This window comes from Takifugu flavidus, chromosome 12, assembly GCF_003711565.1.
Source record: "Takifugu flavidus isolate HTHZ2018 chromosome 12, ASM371156v2, whole genome shotgun sequence".
Taxonomy (NCBI): Eukaryota; Metazoa; Chordata; class Actinopteri; order Tetraodontiformes; family Tetraodontidae; genus Takifugu; species Takifugu flavidus.
This window is the reverse complement of record NC_079531.1, coordinates 14,939,629-14,957,375: the sequence shown is the minus strand read 5'-3', so window position 1 is coordinate 14,957,375 and position 17,747 is coordinate 14,939,629. Positions and strand designations below refer to the sequence as shown.

General features: G+C 44.2%; 3 protein-coding genes across 6 annotated transcripts; 2 read left to right on the top strand and 1 right to left on the bottom strand.

Moving 5' to 3' along the window:
- Window positions 1-343: 343 nt before the first annotated feature.
- Window positions 344-3,381, bottom strand: LOC130535172 (interleukin-18-like). 3 transcript variants are annotated; one of them, XM_057050087.1, is made up of 5 exons: window positions 2,755-3,381; window positions 2,139-2,214; window positions 1,637-1,759; window positions 1,262-1,398; window positions 344-670 (listed from the first exon to the last, which is right to left on the bottom strand). In XM_057050087.1, exons 2-5 carry the CDS (start codon window positions 2,203-2,205, stop codon window positions 464-466), a joined length of 534 nt encoding a protein of 177 aa, XP_056906067.1. In that variant the 5' UTR covers window positions 2,206-2,214; window positions 2,755-3,381; the 3' UTR covers window positions 344-463. The 3 variants fall into 3 exon arrangements, with proteins under 3 accessions (XP_056906067.1, XP_056906066.1, XP_056906065.1); XM_057050086.1 differs by having other exon boundaries at window positions 2,747-3,380; XM_057050085.1 differs by lacking the exon at window positions 2,755-3,381 and adding an exon at window positions 2,507-2,524.
- A 1,297-nt stretch (window positions 3,382-4,678) lies between these two features.
- Window positions 4,679-8,688, top strand: LOC130535171 (succinate dehydrogenase [ubiquinone] cytochrome b small subunit B, mitochondrial-like). Its single transcript, XM_057050082.1, has 5 exons — window positions 4,679-5,032; window positions 5,105-5,254; window positions 6,260-6,367; window positions 6,812-6,962; window positions 7,851-8,688. The coding sequence occupies exons 1-5, from the start codon at window positions 4,996-4,998 to the stop codon at window positions 8,014-8,016; spliced, it is 612 nt and encodes a 203-aa protein (XP_056906062.1). The 5' UTR covers window positions 4,679-4,995; the 3' UTR covers window positions 8,017-8,688.
- Window positions 8,689-13,586: 4,898 nt separating this feature from the next.
- Window positions 13,587-17,364, top strand: bco2b (beta-carotene oxygenase 2b). 2 transcript variants are annotated; one of them, XM_057050052.1, is made up of 13 exons: window positions 13,587-13,715; window positions 14,046-14,226; window positions 14,299-14,497; window positions 14,572-14,783; window positions 14,851-14,966; window positions 15,061-15,163; window positions 15,223-15,351; window positions 15,439-15,599; window positions 15,666-15,833; window positions 15,899-16,036; window positions 16,137-16,319; window positions 16,382-16,492; window positions 16,564-17,364. In XM_057050052.1, the coding sequence occupies exons 2-13, from the start codon at window positions 14,190-14,192 to the stop codon at window positions 16,678-16,680; spliced, it is 1,674 nt and encodes a 557-aa protein (XP_056906032.1). In that variant the 5' UTR covers window positions 13,587-13,715; window positions 14,046-14,189; the 3' UTR covers window positions 16,681-17,364. The 2 variants fall into 2 exon arrangements, with proteins under 2 accessions (XP_056906032.1, XP_056906031.1); XM_057050051.1 differs by lacking the exon at window positions 13,587-13,715 and having other exon boundaries at window positions 14,010-14,226.
- The last annotated feature ends 383 nt before the right edge of the window (window positions 17,365-17,747 follow it).

Sequence of the window (17,747 nt, the reverse complement as noted above, 5' to 3'; positions counted from 1 at the left end):
CGTTAACCCGGATGAATCCGCCATCATTAATCCGATTTACGATTTTAACGCAATTACCCCTTAATCACCAGCGGAAGATGAACCTTAGCGTCTCTGGAAACGTATTTCGGCCACTTATCCCAGGCAGACTTTCGTCGATCCGGTCGTGACAGGCCCGTTGGTTCTTTCGATGTACGAAAAAGAAAAAAAAAATCCCCCGAACCGAAGAAGTCCACCGACATAATTGCGTTACGCTTCCACGCAAACGTTAGTTAGCACCTCGGCTAACGGGTCACTCGCCTCGCGACACGCCACCCTCTTTTCTTTCGTCTTTTTGCTCATGCAAAATGAAACGTGATTCATGTGGGGTAAAAAATAAACGTTTAATTGTGGTTAATAAAAACGAATCCACCCCGTGATTAATGTGATGATCATTTTTCAGGGGTTGACAGCACCAGATCAAACCCAAACCCAGCGCCAGTATCTAAGACATGATGACGTGGCAGGTCTCGTCCACGTAGTCTTTGTGGCGCAGGATGACTTTGTTCAGCGTTTGGTTGTTGGAGTCAGGCTCGAAAGCAAGGAACATAGATGGGTACAGAGACGATTCCAACAGATAGCACCCTTCTGTGATTCTCTTTAAGTAGAAAACCGCCTTGTGTGCGTTTTCTGGAATGTGATGGGAAATGTCCTGAGAAGAGACCACATGTTATCAGGCAGGGTCAAGAGCCCATGCCCCCAGACACACTTTAATGGTGATTTAAACTCACTCACTCACTCACTCACTCACTCACTCACTCACTCACTCACTCACTCACTCACTCACTCACTCACTCACTCACTCACTCACTCACTCACTCACTCACTCGAGCCTATCCCAGCACAATGGGCGGAGGCAGGGTACACCCTGGACTGGACGCCAGTCAATCACAGGGCTAACACATATAGACAAACAACCATTCTCTCTCACACTCACACCTATGGGCAATTTCCAATTAGCCTAATCCCCAATCATGCATGTCTTTGGACTGTGGGAGGAAGCCGGAGTACCCAGAGAGAACCCACGCAGGCACAGGGAGAACATGCAAACTCCACACAGAAAGTCCCCAGCCTCAGTCCCAACCGGGGATCGAACCCAGGGCCTTCTTGCTGTGAGGCAACAGTGCTAACCACCACACCACCGTGCCCCCCTCTAAGACACATGTTCCTCAAAATAAAATCCAGCTGGTTTTAACCCTCTACTTACACTTTAACTCAACAGGAGCCGTTAGATTCTACTCACCATTTCCACGGGGTGAATTTCGAGCTTGTCGCTGCAGCACAACACCACCTTCTTCTGGTCTTTAAAGGTGTACAGAATCACCCCCTTCTTTCCCATTTTGTCTGAGTTCTTGTAAACGCAGACGTGAAATTTGTTTTCTGTAAAAAGTTCCACAAACATCGGTGTTTTCAAAGTGTTTTAAGGTTCCAAAGTGCTGCGTTTTTACTGCAACTTTTGAAATGTTGGCACTGTGTAGTATCAATTCCTGAAATCCAAGTACTTTAAGAGCCAGAACTTGGCCTCCTTGTGCTAAAACAACCGTGACAACATAAAACGTAGTTTTGAGAGTGAGACGTGGAATTGCTCTAAACTCATAGATCGGCTATTGCGCCTCACCTGGGTAATATTCCTGCTCCTGGCATTGAAATCCACTTTCATTCAGAATGAGGAATTTATTGTCCTTGCTTTTGATCCACTTCTGGAAATCAGACTTATAAAAAAAACCATCTTTGTCCAAGTCTGCAAGAAGAAAAACACAAAATAAATCTAACATGTAAGTGATACACACCATGACCTTGACCAATGACCACCACATTCTGGTGGGGTCGTCTTCATTAATCAACTATCTTTTAACAATTAAAGTTACAAATAGGCTATTAAATTTATGCCACGGCTAAAGTGGAAAATATCACTTCTTTTTTTTACCTTCATTGCAGTCTTTAAATCAGAAAAACGTGGACAACACAAAGACAAAAAGAATAAAGGAATGAGGATTACATACAGACATGCAAATTTCACATTTTTTAAATTCAGGCTTGATATAAAAAGGGATTAGATAATTTTCCAAAAGTAAAGAATTAGGTCCGATCAACTCAACCTATTATAAACTGATTTTTACCTTCGAAGTAAAAGGCTGTCTCTGTTGCATGGAGAAAGGTAACAAAATTGCCATTGTTAGCTGCCATCTGGGACACCTGAAGGGCAAAACCGGGCACTTAGTAAAGTATTTTACACGTCTTGCCCAAAGCTCCACATCCTGGTTGCATCATAGTTATAATTATGATTTTATTTAAAAACTACAATTAGTAAGAGATTCTTAATAATAAAAATAATACACCAAATTAAGTATTACCGTGATGGTATAATTATTATACTGGTATGTGTCGAAATGACTAAAATATTGGTAGTTACATGCAAAAATGTCCCCATCAGTAATTTGCTTATATAGCTAATATAAAAGCTAATATAAAAGCATGTCAGAATCACCATCGTTTCAGCGTGTTCCTACATGACTTCGCAGAAAATGGGGACATTTCTTCGCTTTTAAGGTTTTTTTTCATGGAACAATGAGAGCAAAGTCAATAATAACTAAAAGTTGAAGGTTAATTTCAAGCCTTTAAAGTGCAGCGTTTCTTTCTTCCGGTCCTTTTCTCGGAGAAAACGGATGCAAAACGGTGAAAAAAAGAGTGCATTTCTTTAGCTTTATGATAGAAAAACAAAAATTACCTTCTCACCTTGATCCTTCTGTCTGATTCAAACTAAGGATGGGCAGATCGATCCCGTGGTATCGATATATCGATACTCACAAGCTACTCATTTGGTATCGATGTTCTTTTATAAATATCGATACTAACTAAAAAAAAAAAAATTGGGGGTGTATGCATCACTTTCCGCCGTTTTAGATTAGTTACTTAAATTAATATGTGCCAAGACACCCCTATACCTGGCGGCGTACTGAGCTGGCCCATGTCACGTGACAGGAGATAGGGAATGAGCATCAACCTGCAACATAGCCTGCGCCGAGCCGACACAGTCAGCAAAAGGCAGAGCCGGAGGAAATAATCAGCCAGAGACGCAATCGTGTTAAAGCAGAAAATGTGAATATGATACGATTTCTGAAAAGCAATCTGAGACTTCAGTAAAGTGTGATAACATACCTCAAGTGCACTAAAGGTGTGATGGTGTCAGACATTGTTCTAATTATTTTTTTATGGAACAACTGTCTTATGCAGGTTTAAAGGATAAGGAAATCCTACTAATCAATTGACCATAATAAATTGTATATAAATGGTCTGTATTTGTCTTAAATGTAATAATATTTTGACTGACAAAAATTGCCAGTAAGAAATGAACGGTATCGGGATCGATATCGATGAAAATACAAGAAAAAGTATCGGTATCGTATCGAATCCCAAAAGTGTGGTATCGCCCATCCTTAATTCAAACTCCCGTGACACGCGTGCGCGTGGCAGTACCAGGCTTCCCGCTTCGAAGTGCGGAAGTGAGAAAGGAAACCAGTTTTCTCTTTCATTTGAGCTAAAATAAATTATTTTTTACATAAAAAAAATCAAATGTAGTCGAGAAACAAACGCCAAATAAAAATGATTTATTCCCGATTACAAAAAAAGAATACACACAAACACACACTTGGTTTTATTTACCCCACAGCTGCGGGCAATCATGCCCGTGAGCCGCCTCGCCCCGCACACCTGTTGTGCATCAGGACTCTAATGAGCGCTCTTCTTAATCCCCGGAGGCACACCTGCTCCCTGCCAGATCGTTATTCGTTCCTGATGACTTTCCAGCGTATTCTTGTTTGCCTGCCTGCCCGGTTCCGATCTTGCCTGTTCCTGACCGTTCTGTTTAGCCTGCTCCCCTGTAAACTCTGTCTGCCTTCTGCCCGATCTCGACCTTGCTTGTCCCCGACTATTCTGTTCTGCTCGCTCCCCGGTGAATCCTCTCTGTCTGTGTCCGACAATAAAGCGGTGTTCAGCCAGACTCGTGTGTCGCATTTGGGTTCTTATCTGGTTCCTGACACACGGATCGACATATGTAAAGACTGAATATTTCTATTTTTAAAAAGTCAAATATATTGAGATTAATGACTATTATTGTGTCAATATTACAACAGATACATTTCTTTCTCTTGAAGCTCTTTTTTATTTTTGCAATCGAGCGTTTAGAAATGTGTGGTCACTGAAAACAGCACACCCATTCTTTCTGATAAAGAGTTCTTTTGTTTATTCAATACCACTGATCATCGTCCACCCTAGAGCTTCACATTCTATTGATTTTTATTTTATTTTATTTTTTTTAGTTGGATTTAACTATCTGTCACGCCGATTTAACATTTTTATCCAGTCTAATGGGCTGGGAAACCACAGGCAAGTATTCAGTAGACAGATATTTGCCTCTGGACTTCAAGTCTTGAAAAACGTTTAAATAAAGTGTAACCGGATGGTTAATAGGTATATGCCTGTCTGTTGCATTACTCTCCTGCCGCCCCAGGCTGTTTTTTTGGTTGCCATGGTGTTACCGGCAGGTGTGTGGCGTGACCCTGATGACACATGGTGTGGCTGATTTGTGGCCTCTCATGAGGGCCTGTCTATGCCTCAGTATTTGGGGTAGGCACCCTTGTTCGCCACGGGCAACGCTGCGATGTCCCTGTGTGGGAGTGATTGCTTATGAAAACATTGTCTGTTCTATAGATAGAATATTATAGGGTAGAAATAAAGTATAACAGTAGCTGTGAGGAAATTCCCAAAGCCTTCAAACAGAGATTTGGGCATTTCTGTGGTGGCATCTTCCCCACAACATGTTCCCACAATCAGCAGGGTAAAGTTCTGATGTGGAGAATAAAGAGGCATTTGTGACAAAACGGCCCAAATTAATCGATTATCTCTGCCAACGAGTTATAAATCGGAGCAGCCATCAGCGAGAGGACTCATCAGAGGACGACTGGCAGAGCTACAGCCATGGCTACTGTCAAACCTCAGCAGAAGAAGGGTTCAGGTAAGCCCTCATTTCATTAGTGAGCAAAGTCGCTAGCAGAAACATCTACGGAGTCCATCTCTCCTCCCACAGCTCTTAAAAAATCCAAGTCCCCCCACAAAGTCCAGCGCTTTACGGATGTCCGAGGCCTGCTGTGCATTGAAAGGATGGTGAGCTCGGTGGAGGAGACCCCCGAGCCCATCTGCACAGACATCGTTGGCCAAATTCCAGAATGGATCGACGGTAACTTCTTAAGAAACGGCCCCGGGAAGTTTGAGATCGGAAACCAGAAGTGGGTAAATCCTCTGAGCCTTCTGCTGGACCCAAAGCCAGCTCCTCTACTTCTGCGTGTCCATTCTTTACCAGGTTCAACCACTGGTTCGACGGTATGGCCCTCCTGCACCAGTTCAAAATAGCCAGAGGTCAGGTGACCTACAAAAGCCGCTTCCTGTCTAGCGACAGCTACCAAGCTAACAAGGAGAACAACCGCATCACGGTGTTCCCATTATTCCGAATAATTCCTAAATTAAAATGAATAATTTTAGGCTTTTTAAAAACCACAATCGTTGTCGCTGTGAAGAGGGGAAAACTACATCCGGGTCACGGTGGTGACCTTGGTTAGTTGATAATCATGGCGGCGATCGTCTGGTTGAGTTCTGTGTGTCGTCAAACGTGAGCATTTCTGTCTCTTTATAACATTTCTGAACGTTTGTACGTTGTGCTCTCAGGCCAGCTGATTTTAACGAGTTCGAATGTTTGCGGGGTTGCCGATTTATTCTCTGGTTTAAGAAGTAAACCTGAACCCTGGACGTTCGCGACGTCATCAAAATCAGTGACTCGAACACTTTGGTGATGCTGTGAGGTTAAATCGTCATACGGGAATGGCAAAAGTATGACGTTGCTCGAAGGAGGCGTAACGCAGAGCACGAAATCCTGTCCTGTCATTCGGCTTTTATATTAAAACGAAAAAACACTCGCATTCGCCTCCATCAGACCCTTCTATCGTTCTCTCTTTCCCTTCAATCACCGCAATAAATTCACCTGTTTCGGTTAGAAACCGTCAGCAGGTTTGACTATTTCTTTAGTTGGCGTATATGTTCTAATTCTGCAAGACGTACGAATGAATTCAAAATCGGATCGTTATTATTGGCTGCGCCTTATGGAGCAGTCAAAGCTGAGGTTCATTTGGTTTGAGATGTTACATTTAGGTCTTGAGTCCTTTGCTAATGCGTCTGCTTGTCCCTGCAGCTCTGTTCTACCAAAGCACTCTGCTGGCCAGGCCGCTGGTTGTCCCGCACCAGCCCCAGGAGCCGTACATGCTGACGGCTCACATCCACGCGTCGCAGGCCCTGCAAGGTCGGCGCCAATTTAATTTAAAAGCCAATTTATCAAGTTTTCAGTTAAAAACAAAAACAAAACCTGAAACCAATCTGCGGAGAGGAAGTATAACACAGCTCCACGAAATGACTATTATATCTGACAGACAGCTGCAGTATCACTTCCTGTCGCATGAAACAGGTTTCCGGAAATGGTCTCGCAGAAAAAAACTGATTTAGTTTGTTCACCTCTTTTAAATGGTCCTAACGGAAACCCAGAAACTTACAAGTAAAGGTCACACATGACTGCAGAGAATATTTGCTGAGTGCGGGTGTTTTCTGCCGTGGGTTCTGCAGAATGCAGGTGGCCATTACACTTTGGTACAAAATCAACCGGCTGCCAAAAGACTGGATAATTGTGACGACCCTCTTATATCCCTGACAGTAAACAGCACTTCCTGTGTTCTGCTCTGATGTTCTACAGCGGGCTCTGGCTCCAAAGCGGCCTCCCTGCACTGGACAGCAGAGCGGGTTCTGAGCATCCTGCTGCTGGCCATGGGACCTGCAGCCTACTTCAACCCTGGTCCGGTCATGGACTTCTCCCTGGCAGCTGCTCTGACCCTGCACGGGCACTGGTAAGAAACGCCGGCGACCGGAGCACCCCGCCAGCTGTATCGTGTTTGTTCCCTCCAGCACCTTCCATTTATAACCCAGAAAAGCTACTTCCTGTTTGGTGTTCCTGCTCAAATGTGCAAGCCGCTCACAGCTCGTGTGGCTGGTTCCAGCTTTGTTTGCAGACCTGAGAGAGCGCGGCAGCAGCTTAGCGTCGGGGCGATGTCCTCCTCCGTCACTCAGAGTGTAGATTTCAAGCGGCGCAAATCCCTGTCACGCGTGCCGCCAAGTTCAGCCGAAGTGCCAGAGTGCACGTCTCAAAGGGTTAAAGCACATTTTCTTTGACCAGGGCCAGTCGGAGGAATGCTCCGCTGTCTCTGGCATCACCGCCGCTGTGCGCTGGAGCACAAGCGGTCTGTGCTAAGAGGATTGGTCTCTGACGTGATGAAACGCGGCTCTGCCGTGTGTAAAGGAAAATATTTTTTATGTTGTTTTGTTTCATAGATCATTTAAACCAGTAAGGTCAAGCGAGTTCATTTGATGATGCTTGTGCAGGTGTACGAGATGTCACGAGTTGTAGAACAAATCACGAGTTGTAGAACAAAGACTCCTTAGAAAATGAAGATGTGCAAGTCAGCAACCTTCAAAATGCTACAGTTTATCACGCTAACCTGTGACGATGAAGTAAGTAGATGGGAAGTACTGAGAGAAAGGCGTAGTCGCTAAGCATTATAAAAGGGACATGTTGTTACACTGGGCAGAGATCTCTCTGCATGCTGTTGCTGCATGTGTTCTGACTGACTTATTAAACTCTTAAAAAGCAGCATTTTGACTTTGTGTTAACTGAAGAAAATCGACACGTCTGAAAAAGCTTGGGTTTTCGCTGACTTCGGCTGCTTGTTCTCCCACAGGGGCATCGGGCAGGTGCTGACAGACTACGTTCACGGCGAACCCAAGGTCAAGATGGCCAACGCGGGCCTCTTCCTCCTGTCTACCCTCACCTTTGCTGGTCTTTGCTACTTCAACTACAATGACGTGGGCATCTGCAAAGCCGTCGCTCTTCTGTGGAGCAAATGAACTTGGGGAGGGCAGGGAAATATTGTCTAATTTAAGGAGAAAATCAGCTAAGTTGTCTGTAAATTCATTTGAATATATATCACTGTTATTCCCAGCCAGTCATCCTAACTCTGGTTAATTTCCCGCCTCTTTTTGTTTCATAAATTCCACTCCTTTTCCCTTTCCCCTCACTTTCCCTCGTAGCTTTCCGTGTTGGCAACATTTCCACGTGGTTAAAAACATCAACGCTCGACAAAATTGTGCGTCGGTGAAGGTGGAAATGAGCTTTACAGTCGTTCCACGAGAAAGGAGATACTGCTCCTGGTGAAAGTATGAGGCAGAGCGAGGGAGGGATTCAACTACAGCCATCTTATTGAGTGTGTAATTGTATTTTACGACGATTGCTGTCTATTTTTTTAGTGTTATGTTGCCACTTCATCAAGTTGCATCTGTTGAATCTAAAAGACGTAAAACGGGCGTGTTTTTCCTGAACAGGAACACAAGAAGTGTGATGATGAACTGTGTGCATCCCACGACCCCCTTGTCTCAACGGAGCTAATGCTGCTGGCATGTTTATAACGGAGTGTAATAAACGATGATTAAGCTGCGTCACGCACCGTCCTCACTGGACAGCAACGTTGGACATTTGTGCTACGCTGTGAGAAAACCGAAAATTAAAACATCTTGACAGAATCTGTGGCTTTAAAAATTGTGGAGTGTACAATGCATTTCAAAATTAAAAAAAAAAAAAAAAACTACAATAGGTTTTGTCTACACGTTTAAAATGTCCGCGTAAACCGGAAACTCAAGCGTCAAAAACGGCGCGAAAATCTACGGCTGTCGAAGCGGACTCGTTAACCCGGATTAATCCGCCATCATTAATCCGATTTACGATTTTAACGCAATTACCCCTTAATCACCAGCGGAAGATGAACCTTAGCGTCTCTGGAAACGTATTTCGGCCACTTATCCCAGGCAGACTTTCGTCGATCCGGTCGTGACAGGCCCGTTGGTTCTTTCGATGTACGAAAAAGAAAAAAAAATCCCCCGAACCGAAGAAGATCCACCGACATAATTGCGTTACGCTTCCACGCAAACGTTAGTTAGCACGTCGGCTAACGGGTCACCCGCCTCGCGACACGCCACCCTTCTTTCTTTCGTCTTTTGCTCATGCAAAATGAAACGTGATTCATGTGGGGTAAAAAATAAACGTTTAATTGTGGTTAATAAAAACGAATCCAGGCCGTAATTAATATGATGATCATTTTTCAGGGGTTGACAGCACCAGATCAAACCCAAACCCGGCGCCAGTATCTAAGACATGGTGACGTAGCAGGTCTCGTCCACGTCGTCATACTCTTTGTGGCGCAGGATGACTTTGTTCAGTGTTTGGTTGTTTGGGTCAGGCTCGAAAGCAAGGAACATAGATGGGTACAGAGACGATTCCAACAGATAGCACCCTTCTGTGATTCTCTCTAAGTAGAAAACCGCCTTGTCTGCTTTTTCTGGAATGTGATGGGAAATGTCCTGAGAAGAGACCACATGTTATCAGGCAGGGTCAAGAGCCCATGCCCCCAGACACACTTTAATGGTGATTTAAAGCTTCCTCTTCCCTCTAAGACACACTCAAAATAAAATCCAGCTGGTTTTAACCCTCTACTTACACTTTAACTCAACAGGAGCCGTTAGATTCTACTCACCATTTCCACGGGGTGAATTTCGCGCTTGTCGCTGCAGCACAACACCACCTTCTTCTGGTCTTTAAAGGTGTACAGAATCACCCCCATCTTTCCCATTTTGTCTGAGTTCTTGTAAACCCAGACGTGAAATTTGTTTTCTGTAAAAAGTTCCACAAACATCGGTGTTTTCAAAGTGTTTTAAGGTTCCAAAGTGCTGCGTTTTTACTGCAACTTTTGAAATGTTGGCACTGTGTAGTATCAATTCCTGAAATCCAAGTACTTTAAGAGCCAGAACTTGGCCTCCTTGTGCTAAAACAACCGTGACAACATAAAACGTAGTTTTGAGAGTGAGACGTGGAATTGCTCTAAACTCATAGATCGGCTATTGCGCCTCACCTGGGTCCTGCTCCTGTATCGACAAATTCTGGCATTGAAATTCTGCACTTTCATTCAGAATGAGGAATTTATTGTCCTTGCTTTTGATCCACTTCTGGAGATCAGACTTATAAAGAAACCCATCTTTGTCCAACTCTGCAAAAAGAAAAACACAAAAAAAAATCTAACATGTAAGTGATACACACCATGATCTTGACCAATGACCACCACATTCTGGTGGGGTCGTCTTCATTAATCAACTATCTTTTAACAATTAAAGTTACAAATAGGCTATTAAATTTATGCCACGGCTAAAGTGGAAAATATCACTTCTTTTTTTTTACTTCATTGCAGTCTTTAAATCAGAAAAACGTGGACAACACAAAGACAAAAAGAATAAAGGAATGAGGATTACATACAGACATGCAAATTTCACATTTTTTAAATTCAGGCTTGATATAAAAAGGGATTAGATAATTTTCCAAAAGTAAAGAATTAGGTCCGATCAACTCAACCTATTATAAACTGATTTTTACCTTCGAAGTAAAAGGCTGTCTCTGTTGCATGGAGAAAGGTAACAAAATTGCCATTGTTAGCTGCCATCTGGGACACCTGAAGGGCAAAACCGGGCACTTAGTAAAGTATTTTACACGTCTTGCCCAAAGCTCCACATCCTGGTTGCATCATAGTTATAATTATGATTTTTTTTTTAAAACTACAATTAGTAAGAGATTCTTAATAATAAAAATAATACACCAAATTAAGTATTACCGTGATGGTATAATTATTATACTGGTATGTGTCGAAATGACTAAAATATTGGTAGTTACATGCAAAAAATGTCCCCATCAGTAATTTGCTTATATAGCTAATATAAAAGCTAATATAAAAGCATGTCAGAATCACCATCGTTTCAGCGTGTTCCTACATGACTTCGCAGAAAATGGGGACATTTCTTCGCTTTTAAGGTTTTTTTTTCATGGAACAATGAGAGCAAAGTCAATAATAACTAAAAGTTGAAGGTTCATTTCAAGCCTTTAAAGTGCAGCGCTTCTTTCTTCCGGTCCTTTTCCCGGAGAAAACGGATGCAAAACGGTGAAAAAAAGAGTGCATTTCTTTAGATTTATGATAGTAAACAAAAATTACCTTCTCACCTTGATCCTTCTGTCCGATTCAAACTCCCGTGACACGCGTGCGCGAGGCAGTACCAGGCTTCCCGCTTCGAAGTGCGGAAGTGAGAAAGGAAGGACCAGTTTTCTCTTTAATTTCAGCAAAAATAAATTATTTTTTACATAAAAAATCAAATGTAGTCGACAAACAAACGCCAAATAAAAATGATTTATTCCCGATTACAAAAAAGAATACACACAAACACACACTTGGTTTTATTTGGTTTTATCTACCCCTCTTTTGCCAACAGGGGGCAACACGGATCTACATTTCGTATGTAAAGACTGAATATTTCTATTTTTAAAAAGTCAAATATATTGAGATTAATGACTATTATTGTGTCAATATTACAACAGATACATTTCTTTCTCTTGAAGCTCTCTTTTTTATTTTTGCAATCGAGCGTTTAGAAATGTGGTAACTGAAAACAGCACACCCATTCTTTCTGATAAAGAGTTATTTTGTTTATTCAATACCACTGATATCATCGTCCACCCTAGAGCTTCACATTCTATTGATTTTTTTTTTTTTTTTTTTAGTTGGATTTAACTATCTGTCACGCGCCGATTTAACATTTTTATCCAGTCTAATGGGCTGGGAAACCACAGGCAAGTATTCAGTAGACAGATATTTGCCTCTGACTTCAAGTCTTGAAAAACATTTAAATAAAGTGTAACCTGATGGTTAATAGGTATATGCCTGTCTGTTGCATTACTCTCCTGCCGCCCCAGGCTGTTTTTTTGGTTGCCATGGTGTTACCGGCAGTGTGTAGCGTGACCCTGATGACACATGGTGTGGCTGATTTGTGGCCTCTCATGAGGGCCTGTCTATGCCTCCGTATTTGGGGTAGGCACCCTCGTTCGCCACGGGGAACGCTGCGATGTCCCTGTGTGGGAGTGATTGCTCCAGTTCAGTGTGGTGTGTGTGGTCACTTTCTGAGCTGCAGCTGCCTACAGTAAATGTGTACATGCTACAGCGAACCCCTCCCAGGTATCACATGCCGTCCGTTTGGTGCTCTGTTGCCACGGTTTATGTAACTAATGGGTAGTTTTGTTCCGGGTGTCGGGCCGCTGGTAGTCCTGCCTTGCCTGACTTTTTGTTTTTCTTACTGCCATTTCCGTTTAAACTAGCAGCTCTGTCTTTCTTACTTGGATAACCTTTGTAGCATATTGGGCAGCGGTGGTTGTGTTTAGCCAGATCGTGACCTGTTGGGTTTGGGGCAGAGGAAGGTCGGGACAGCAGTGGTGCAGAGGTCCTATTAAACTTACGTAGGTTTTCCTTGTTGCGTGCTTTGGGTTTGTAGCCAAGTGTGTAGTTATTTTAGTGGATTTCTGTTTTGTTATTAGTCTTTAAAGTTGTCGTGACCTGCCACCGCTAGTCGGCACAGCTGTGCATCGTGCCTCTATTCATTTGTGCATTTACCTCTCCATGGGTGGTCTTTGGGATCCCCCCCCAAGAATGTACCTGTTAAATCTTCAGGTGAAAGTCCTACCCTGGCGTTGAGGGCATTAGTTTAGTTCAATCGGCCACATTCCGTTCCACACAAACTCTGCCGCATCAGAAAAGGCTAATGTTGCTAATAAAAGGACAGTACAGTACTGATAAGCTTGAGTACCCTGCAGGGCTGATGTTTATGCTGTAAAATGTAATAATATACCAATAGAGTCTTTATGAATGCTGCGTTTGCAATGTTTGGTATTCCAGACAGAAGAACAGTGAAGCAAAGTACTAAACAAGAAGCTAACCTGCTCCTATTGTTACTGCTGAAGAGATATTTGGAAATACCGACACACTTTGTGTCACCAACTGAACATTGATCCACTGTCCTATGTCTTTATTTGCCTCATCAAAATGGTTCCAACATGAAGCTTGTACTTAAATCCGAAACTAGAGCAGATAATTAATTAGCTGGAATCCGATTCGGCCTCAGAATATCCCCCACTGGGTCACAGAGGCAGGGAGCACAATTGCACATTTAACCATAATTTTACTTCAAAACCTCAGGAAAGGAAAAAGCATCATGAGTGAAAATGAGTTTGTGTTCTGAGCTGTTTTTATCAGCAGCTAGCTCTTATGGAAGCAGAGCCACAGTCGTTCTTGGTTTCCAACATAACACAATTGGAAATCGACTGCACGGTAATGCTTACGCAACCTTGAATTAACGGAGCGCACATTGGCTTAATTCAGGTCCAGGCAGGGCTGAGGGAGCTAAAGTATCACGTTAAAAAAACTTTTATAGTTGCATCTCCACAACCCATGATAAAAATCCCTCTTTTGTTGTTTTAAAGGTGATGCAGGTAGCTGTAGCTATGCTAAAAGAATATCCAGAGCATCACATCAGTTCACAAGCTCATTTATTTTTATTCTGTTATAATCACATATGTGAAACCATCCCTGAAGACCGGCGGACAGCCATCGTGTGGCTCTCGGAACATTTGGTGGTTGAGGGCGTTGCTCAAGAGTCCACAGTCGCCCGGGAGTTTGAACCATTCACAGGTTTGTTTCTCTAGTCTTTAGCTACTACGTACAAATTTAAATAAGATGTTAAAATTATAACCAGAGTGTATCAGCCATCATGGACTGACCTCTTTGCTAGACTGCCCGCTACATGTACTGCTTAGCTAGCGGGGCTAAATTGTACTTTGTCCAAGACTTATAAAACACCAACAACCCTATTTATGGAAAACATTGTCTGTTCTATAGATAGAATATTATAGGGTAGAAATAAAGTATAACAGTAGCTGTGAGGAAATTCCCAAAGCCTTCAAACAAAGATTTGGGCATTTCTGTGGTGGCATCTTCCCCACAACATGTTCCCACAATCAGCAGGGTAAAGTTCTGATGTGGAGAATAAAGAGGCATTTGTGACAAAATGGCCCAGATCAATCGATTATCTCTGCCAACGAGTTATAAATCGGAGCAGCCATCAGCGAGAGGACGCATCAGAGGACGACTGGCAGAGCTACAGCCATGGCTACTGTCAAACCTCAGCAGAAGAAGGGTTCAGGTAAGCCCTCATTTCATTAGTGAGCAAAGTCGCTAGCAGAAACATCTACGGAGTCCATCTCTCCTCCCACAGCTCTTAAAAAATCCAAGTCCCCCCAAAAAGTCCAGCGCTTTACGGATGTCCGAGGCCTGCCGTGCATTGAAAGGATGGTGAGCTCGGTGGAGGAGACCCCCGAGCCCATCTGCACAGACATCGTTGGCCAAATTCCAGAATGGATCGACGGTAACTTCTTAAGAAACGGCCCCGGGAAGTTTGAGATCGGAAACCAGAAGTGGGTAAATCCTCTGAGCCTTCTGTTGGACCCAAAGCCAGCTCCTCTACTTCTGCGTGTCCATTCTTTACCAGGTTCAACCACTGGTTCGACGGTATGGCCCTCCTGCACCAGTTCAAAATAGCCAGAGGTCAGGTGACCTACAAAAGCCGCTTCCTGTCTAGCGACAGCTACCAAGCTAACAAGGAGAACAACCGCATCACGGTGTCCGAGTTCGGTACCATCACCCTGCCAGACCCCTGCAAAAACATCTTCCAAAGATTTCTGTCGCGATTTGAATTGCCAAGTAGGTGTTTGATGGAAAACTTTACTTTTATCCCTGCTTTTGCTTCACTGTCTTTGATGTCCTCTAGAGCCCACAGACAATGCCAATGTCAGCTTTGTGACCTACAAAGGCGATTATTACGTGAGCACCGAAACCACAATCATACACAAACTTGACCCGGAGAAACTGGAAACGACCCAAAAGGTAAGCTGAGGACAAGGGTTGGGGTTTGTAGCCTGTAGGGTCACACTTGGTGGTGTTTTAAGGGCTCCTCTGGTCCGATGTCTTGCTCGATCAGGTGGACTGGAGCAAATTCATTGCCGTAAACGGGGCAACCGCTCACCCGCACACTGAGCCAGATGGAACCACATACAACATGGGGAACTCCTACACCTCCAAAGGTACCTCAGCAACACAACGTAGGCGTTCCGTGCGTCTGACAATGTTCTCCTGTAAACAGGCGCGTACTACAACATCATCCGTGTGCCACCTACCAAGAGAACGGAGGAAGAAACCCTGGAGGGAACCACGGTGCTGTGCACGATTCCATCATCTGATAAAACCAAACCATCCTACTACCACAGCTTTGGTAGGCACCTCATCAGTCAGACCACTGAGAGATGAGCAGCTGGACTTTAAAACCGATGTTTTAGAGAAGCTTCTGGGTTCTCTGCAGCCATGACTGAGAACTATGTGGTGTTCGTGGAGCAGCCCATCAAGATGGACCTGTTTAAGATCGTGACGGGCAAGCTGAGACGGAAGAGCATCAGTGACGGCTTCCTCTGGGACCCCAAACGCAACACCATCTTCCACGTGATTCACAAGAAGACTGGAGAGGTAAGGAGCTCCAGGTGGGTGGGTCTGGTTCATCACGCCGTTGCCTTCATGGTCATCTTTGTTTAGGTGAGTTCCGTCAAGTACCTGGCGAAGCCGCTGTCCACCTTCCACCAGATCAACGCATACGAGGAGGACGGGTTCTTGGTCCTGGATATGTGTGCTTCAGATGATGGACTGGCCATCGCCAACTACAACATCCAGAACCTGCGCAAGTCCGGAGAAGCTCTAGACGAGGTAGGCGGACTGTGGAAGGGGGGAACACGCCAAATGAGGCTAAACGGGACCCTTTTGTCTCGTAGGTGTACAACACCTTGTGTAGGGTCTTCCCACGGCGTTTTGTTCTGCCTCTCCACGTGGACCAGGATACAGCCTATGACCAGAATCTCAACGCCCGCCACAGCAGCACCGCCACCGCCATCAGAATCGCCAGGAACAAAGTAAGAGGGGAAAATGATGCCGCAAAGTAAGAGGGGAAAATGATGCCGCCAGTTCCACTGATGTTGCTCAAGGTCCCTCCTTCACACCTTTGTGCCGTAGGTCTGCTGTACTCACGAAGACCTCCATGGGGAGGACCTTCACCACTATGGAGGTCTGGAGTTCCCTCAGATCAACTACGCCAAGTACAACACGCGTCCCTACCGCTACTTCTACGGCTGTGGGTTCAGACACTTGGTGGGAGACTCGCTGATCAAGATGGACGTCCATAGCAAGAGCATGAAGGTGACCTCCAAGCCAGTTCTCAGTTCAAAAATGGAATAAACTTAATTTACTTTTCTTTCCAGGTGTGGGAACAACCTGGGTTCTATCCCTCTGAACCCATCTTTGTACCCTCCCCTGGCGCCGCAGAAGAGGACGACGGCGTCATCCTCTCAGTGGTGATCACGCCAAACAAGGTCAGAGAGGTCATGGACGGGCTTTCCTCCTCTCTGGATTGATATCAGAATGGTTTGATTTGTCCTTTCAGGACCGGAGTACCTTCCTCTTGGTCTTAGATGCCAGAACCTTTGAGGAGCTGGGCAGGGCGAGGGTGCCCGTCAACATCCCCTACGGTTTCCATGGGACCTTCACTGCTGCAACATAGATGCGTCAGCAGGAACGCAGCGATCCCAGCTGCTTCATATGCATGATTATAAGTTTTATAAGTTAGAAAATTACAGCTACTGAAAACTGTTTCAAATCTTCAAACATTAGCTCGCGTTGCGCTTGTTAAAAATGGTCAGATGACTTAAACAGCAGCTTTTTTTCTGGGATGAGCGGCTGATGTTTCTGGGATTAGGCAGGAACTTAAGAGTTTAGACTGTTTACAGCAGGTTGTTGTGTGTAAAAATGAAGGTTGTTTTGATGAACAGAAGCTAATTACTTATGTGACAGTGCAGTCCGGCTCCATATAAAATACTCTCAAACTGGGCTGCAGCTGCATCAGTACTGAAGAGTTCGCTTGGAAGGCGGGAACATCTGGGTTTATTGCGCCACCTACTGTTCAAATATGTGTCATGCAGGGTTTCCTAACGAATGAAAGGTTTATTGTTCTGTGTGGGTTTGTTACAGTAGTTTAAGTCTTTTAATCTCAGCAGAAATAACAGTTGTGTGTGTGTGTGACAACAAACATACTTTATTCTGTATTTAGCATCTGTTAAATTGTAAAAGGCCAAATCTAAAGAAATAAACATGGCAGACAAACGCTCCGCAGCAGTTTTAACCCTGCAGTTTGTCTGAAATCACAGCTAACATTTGCCTCAGGTGCTGCTTCTTCTCTTTTAGGTAAGACTCCAGATCGCATGCTTCGGCCAAAATACCCTCCAGCTCCTTCATCCGGGAGGCGTCCGCTGCAGCTCGGTCGCTGTAGGAGGACACCGCAGTCACGTCGCAGTTTAGCTCGCCGTAAAAAGATTATTCAGCTTTACAGTGCTGAGAATGAGCAATGCAGCTATATTTAATGTTCTTCCAGCCAGCGAGGAAGCTGGTCCAACAGACTAAAGTGCCCTCTGGGGCGGCGGCGTCCGCCTTAGACCGTTAGCCTTGCACCCACTGCTGCCGTGATGGCAAATGATAAAGAAAATCACTTACTTCAACGCTTTGGCAAATTTGGCAAACTGTGTGCTGATCTCTCTGCTTGCGGCTAAAAAAAAAAAAAAAGAACTAAAATAA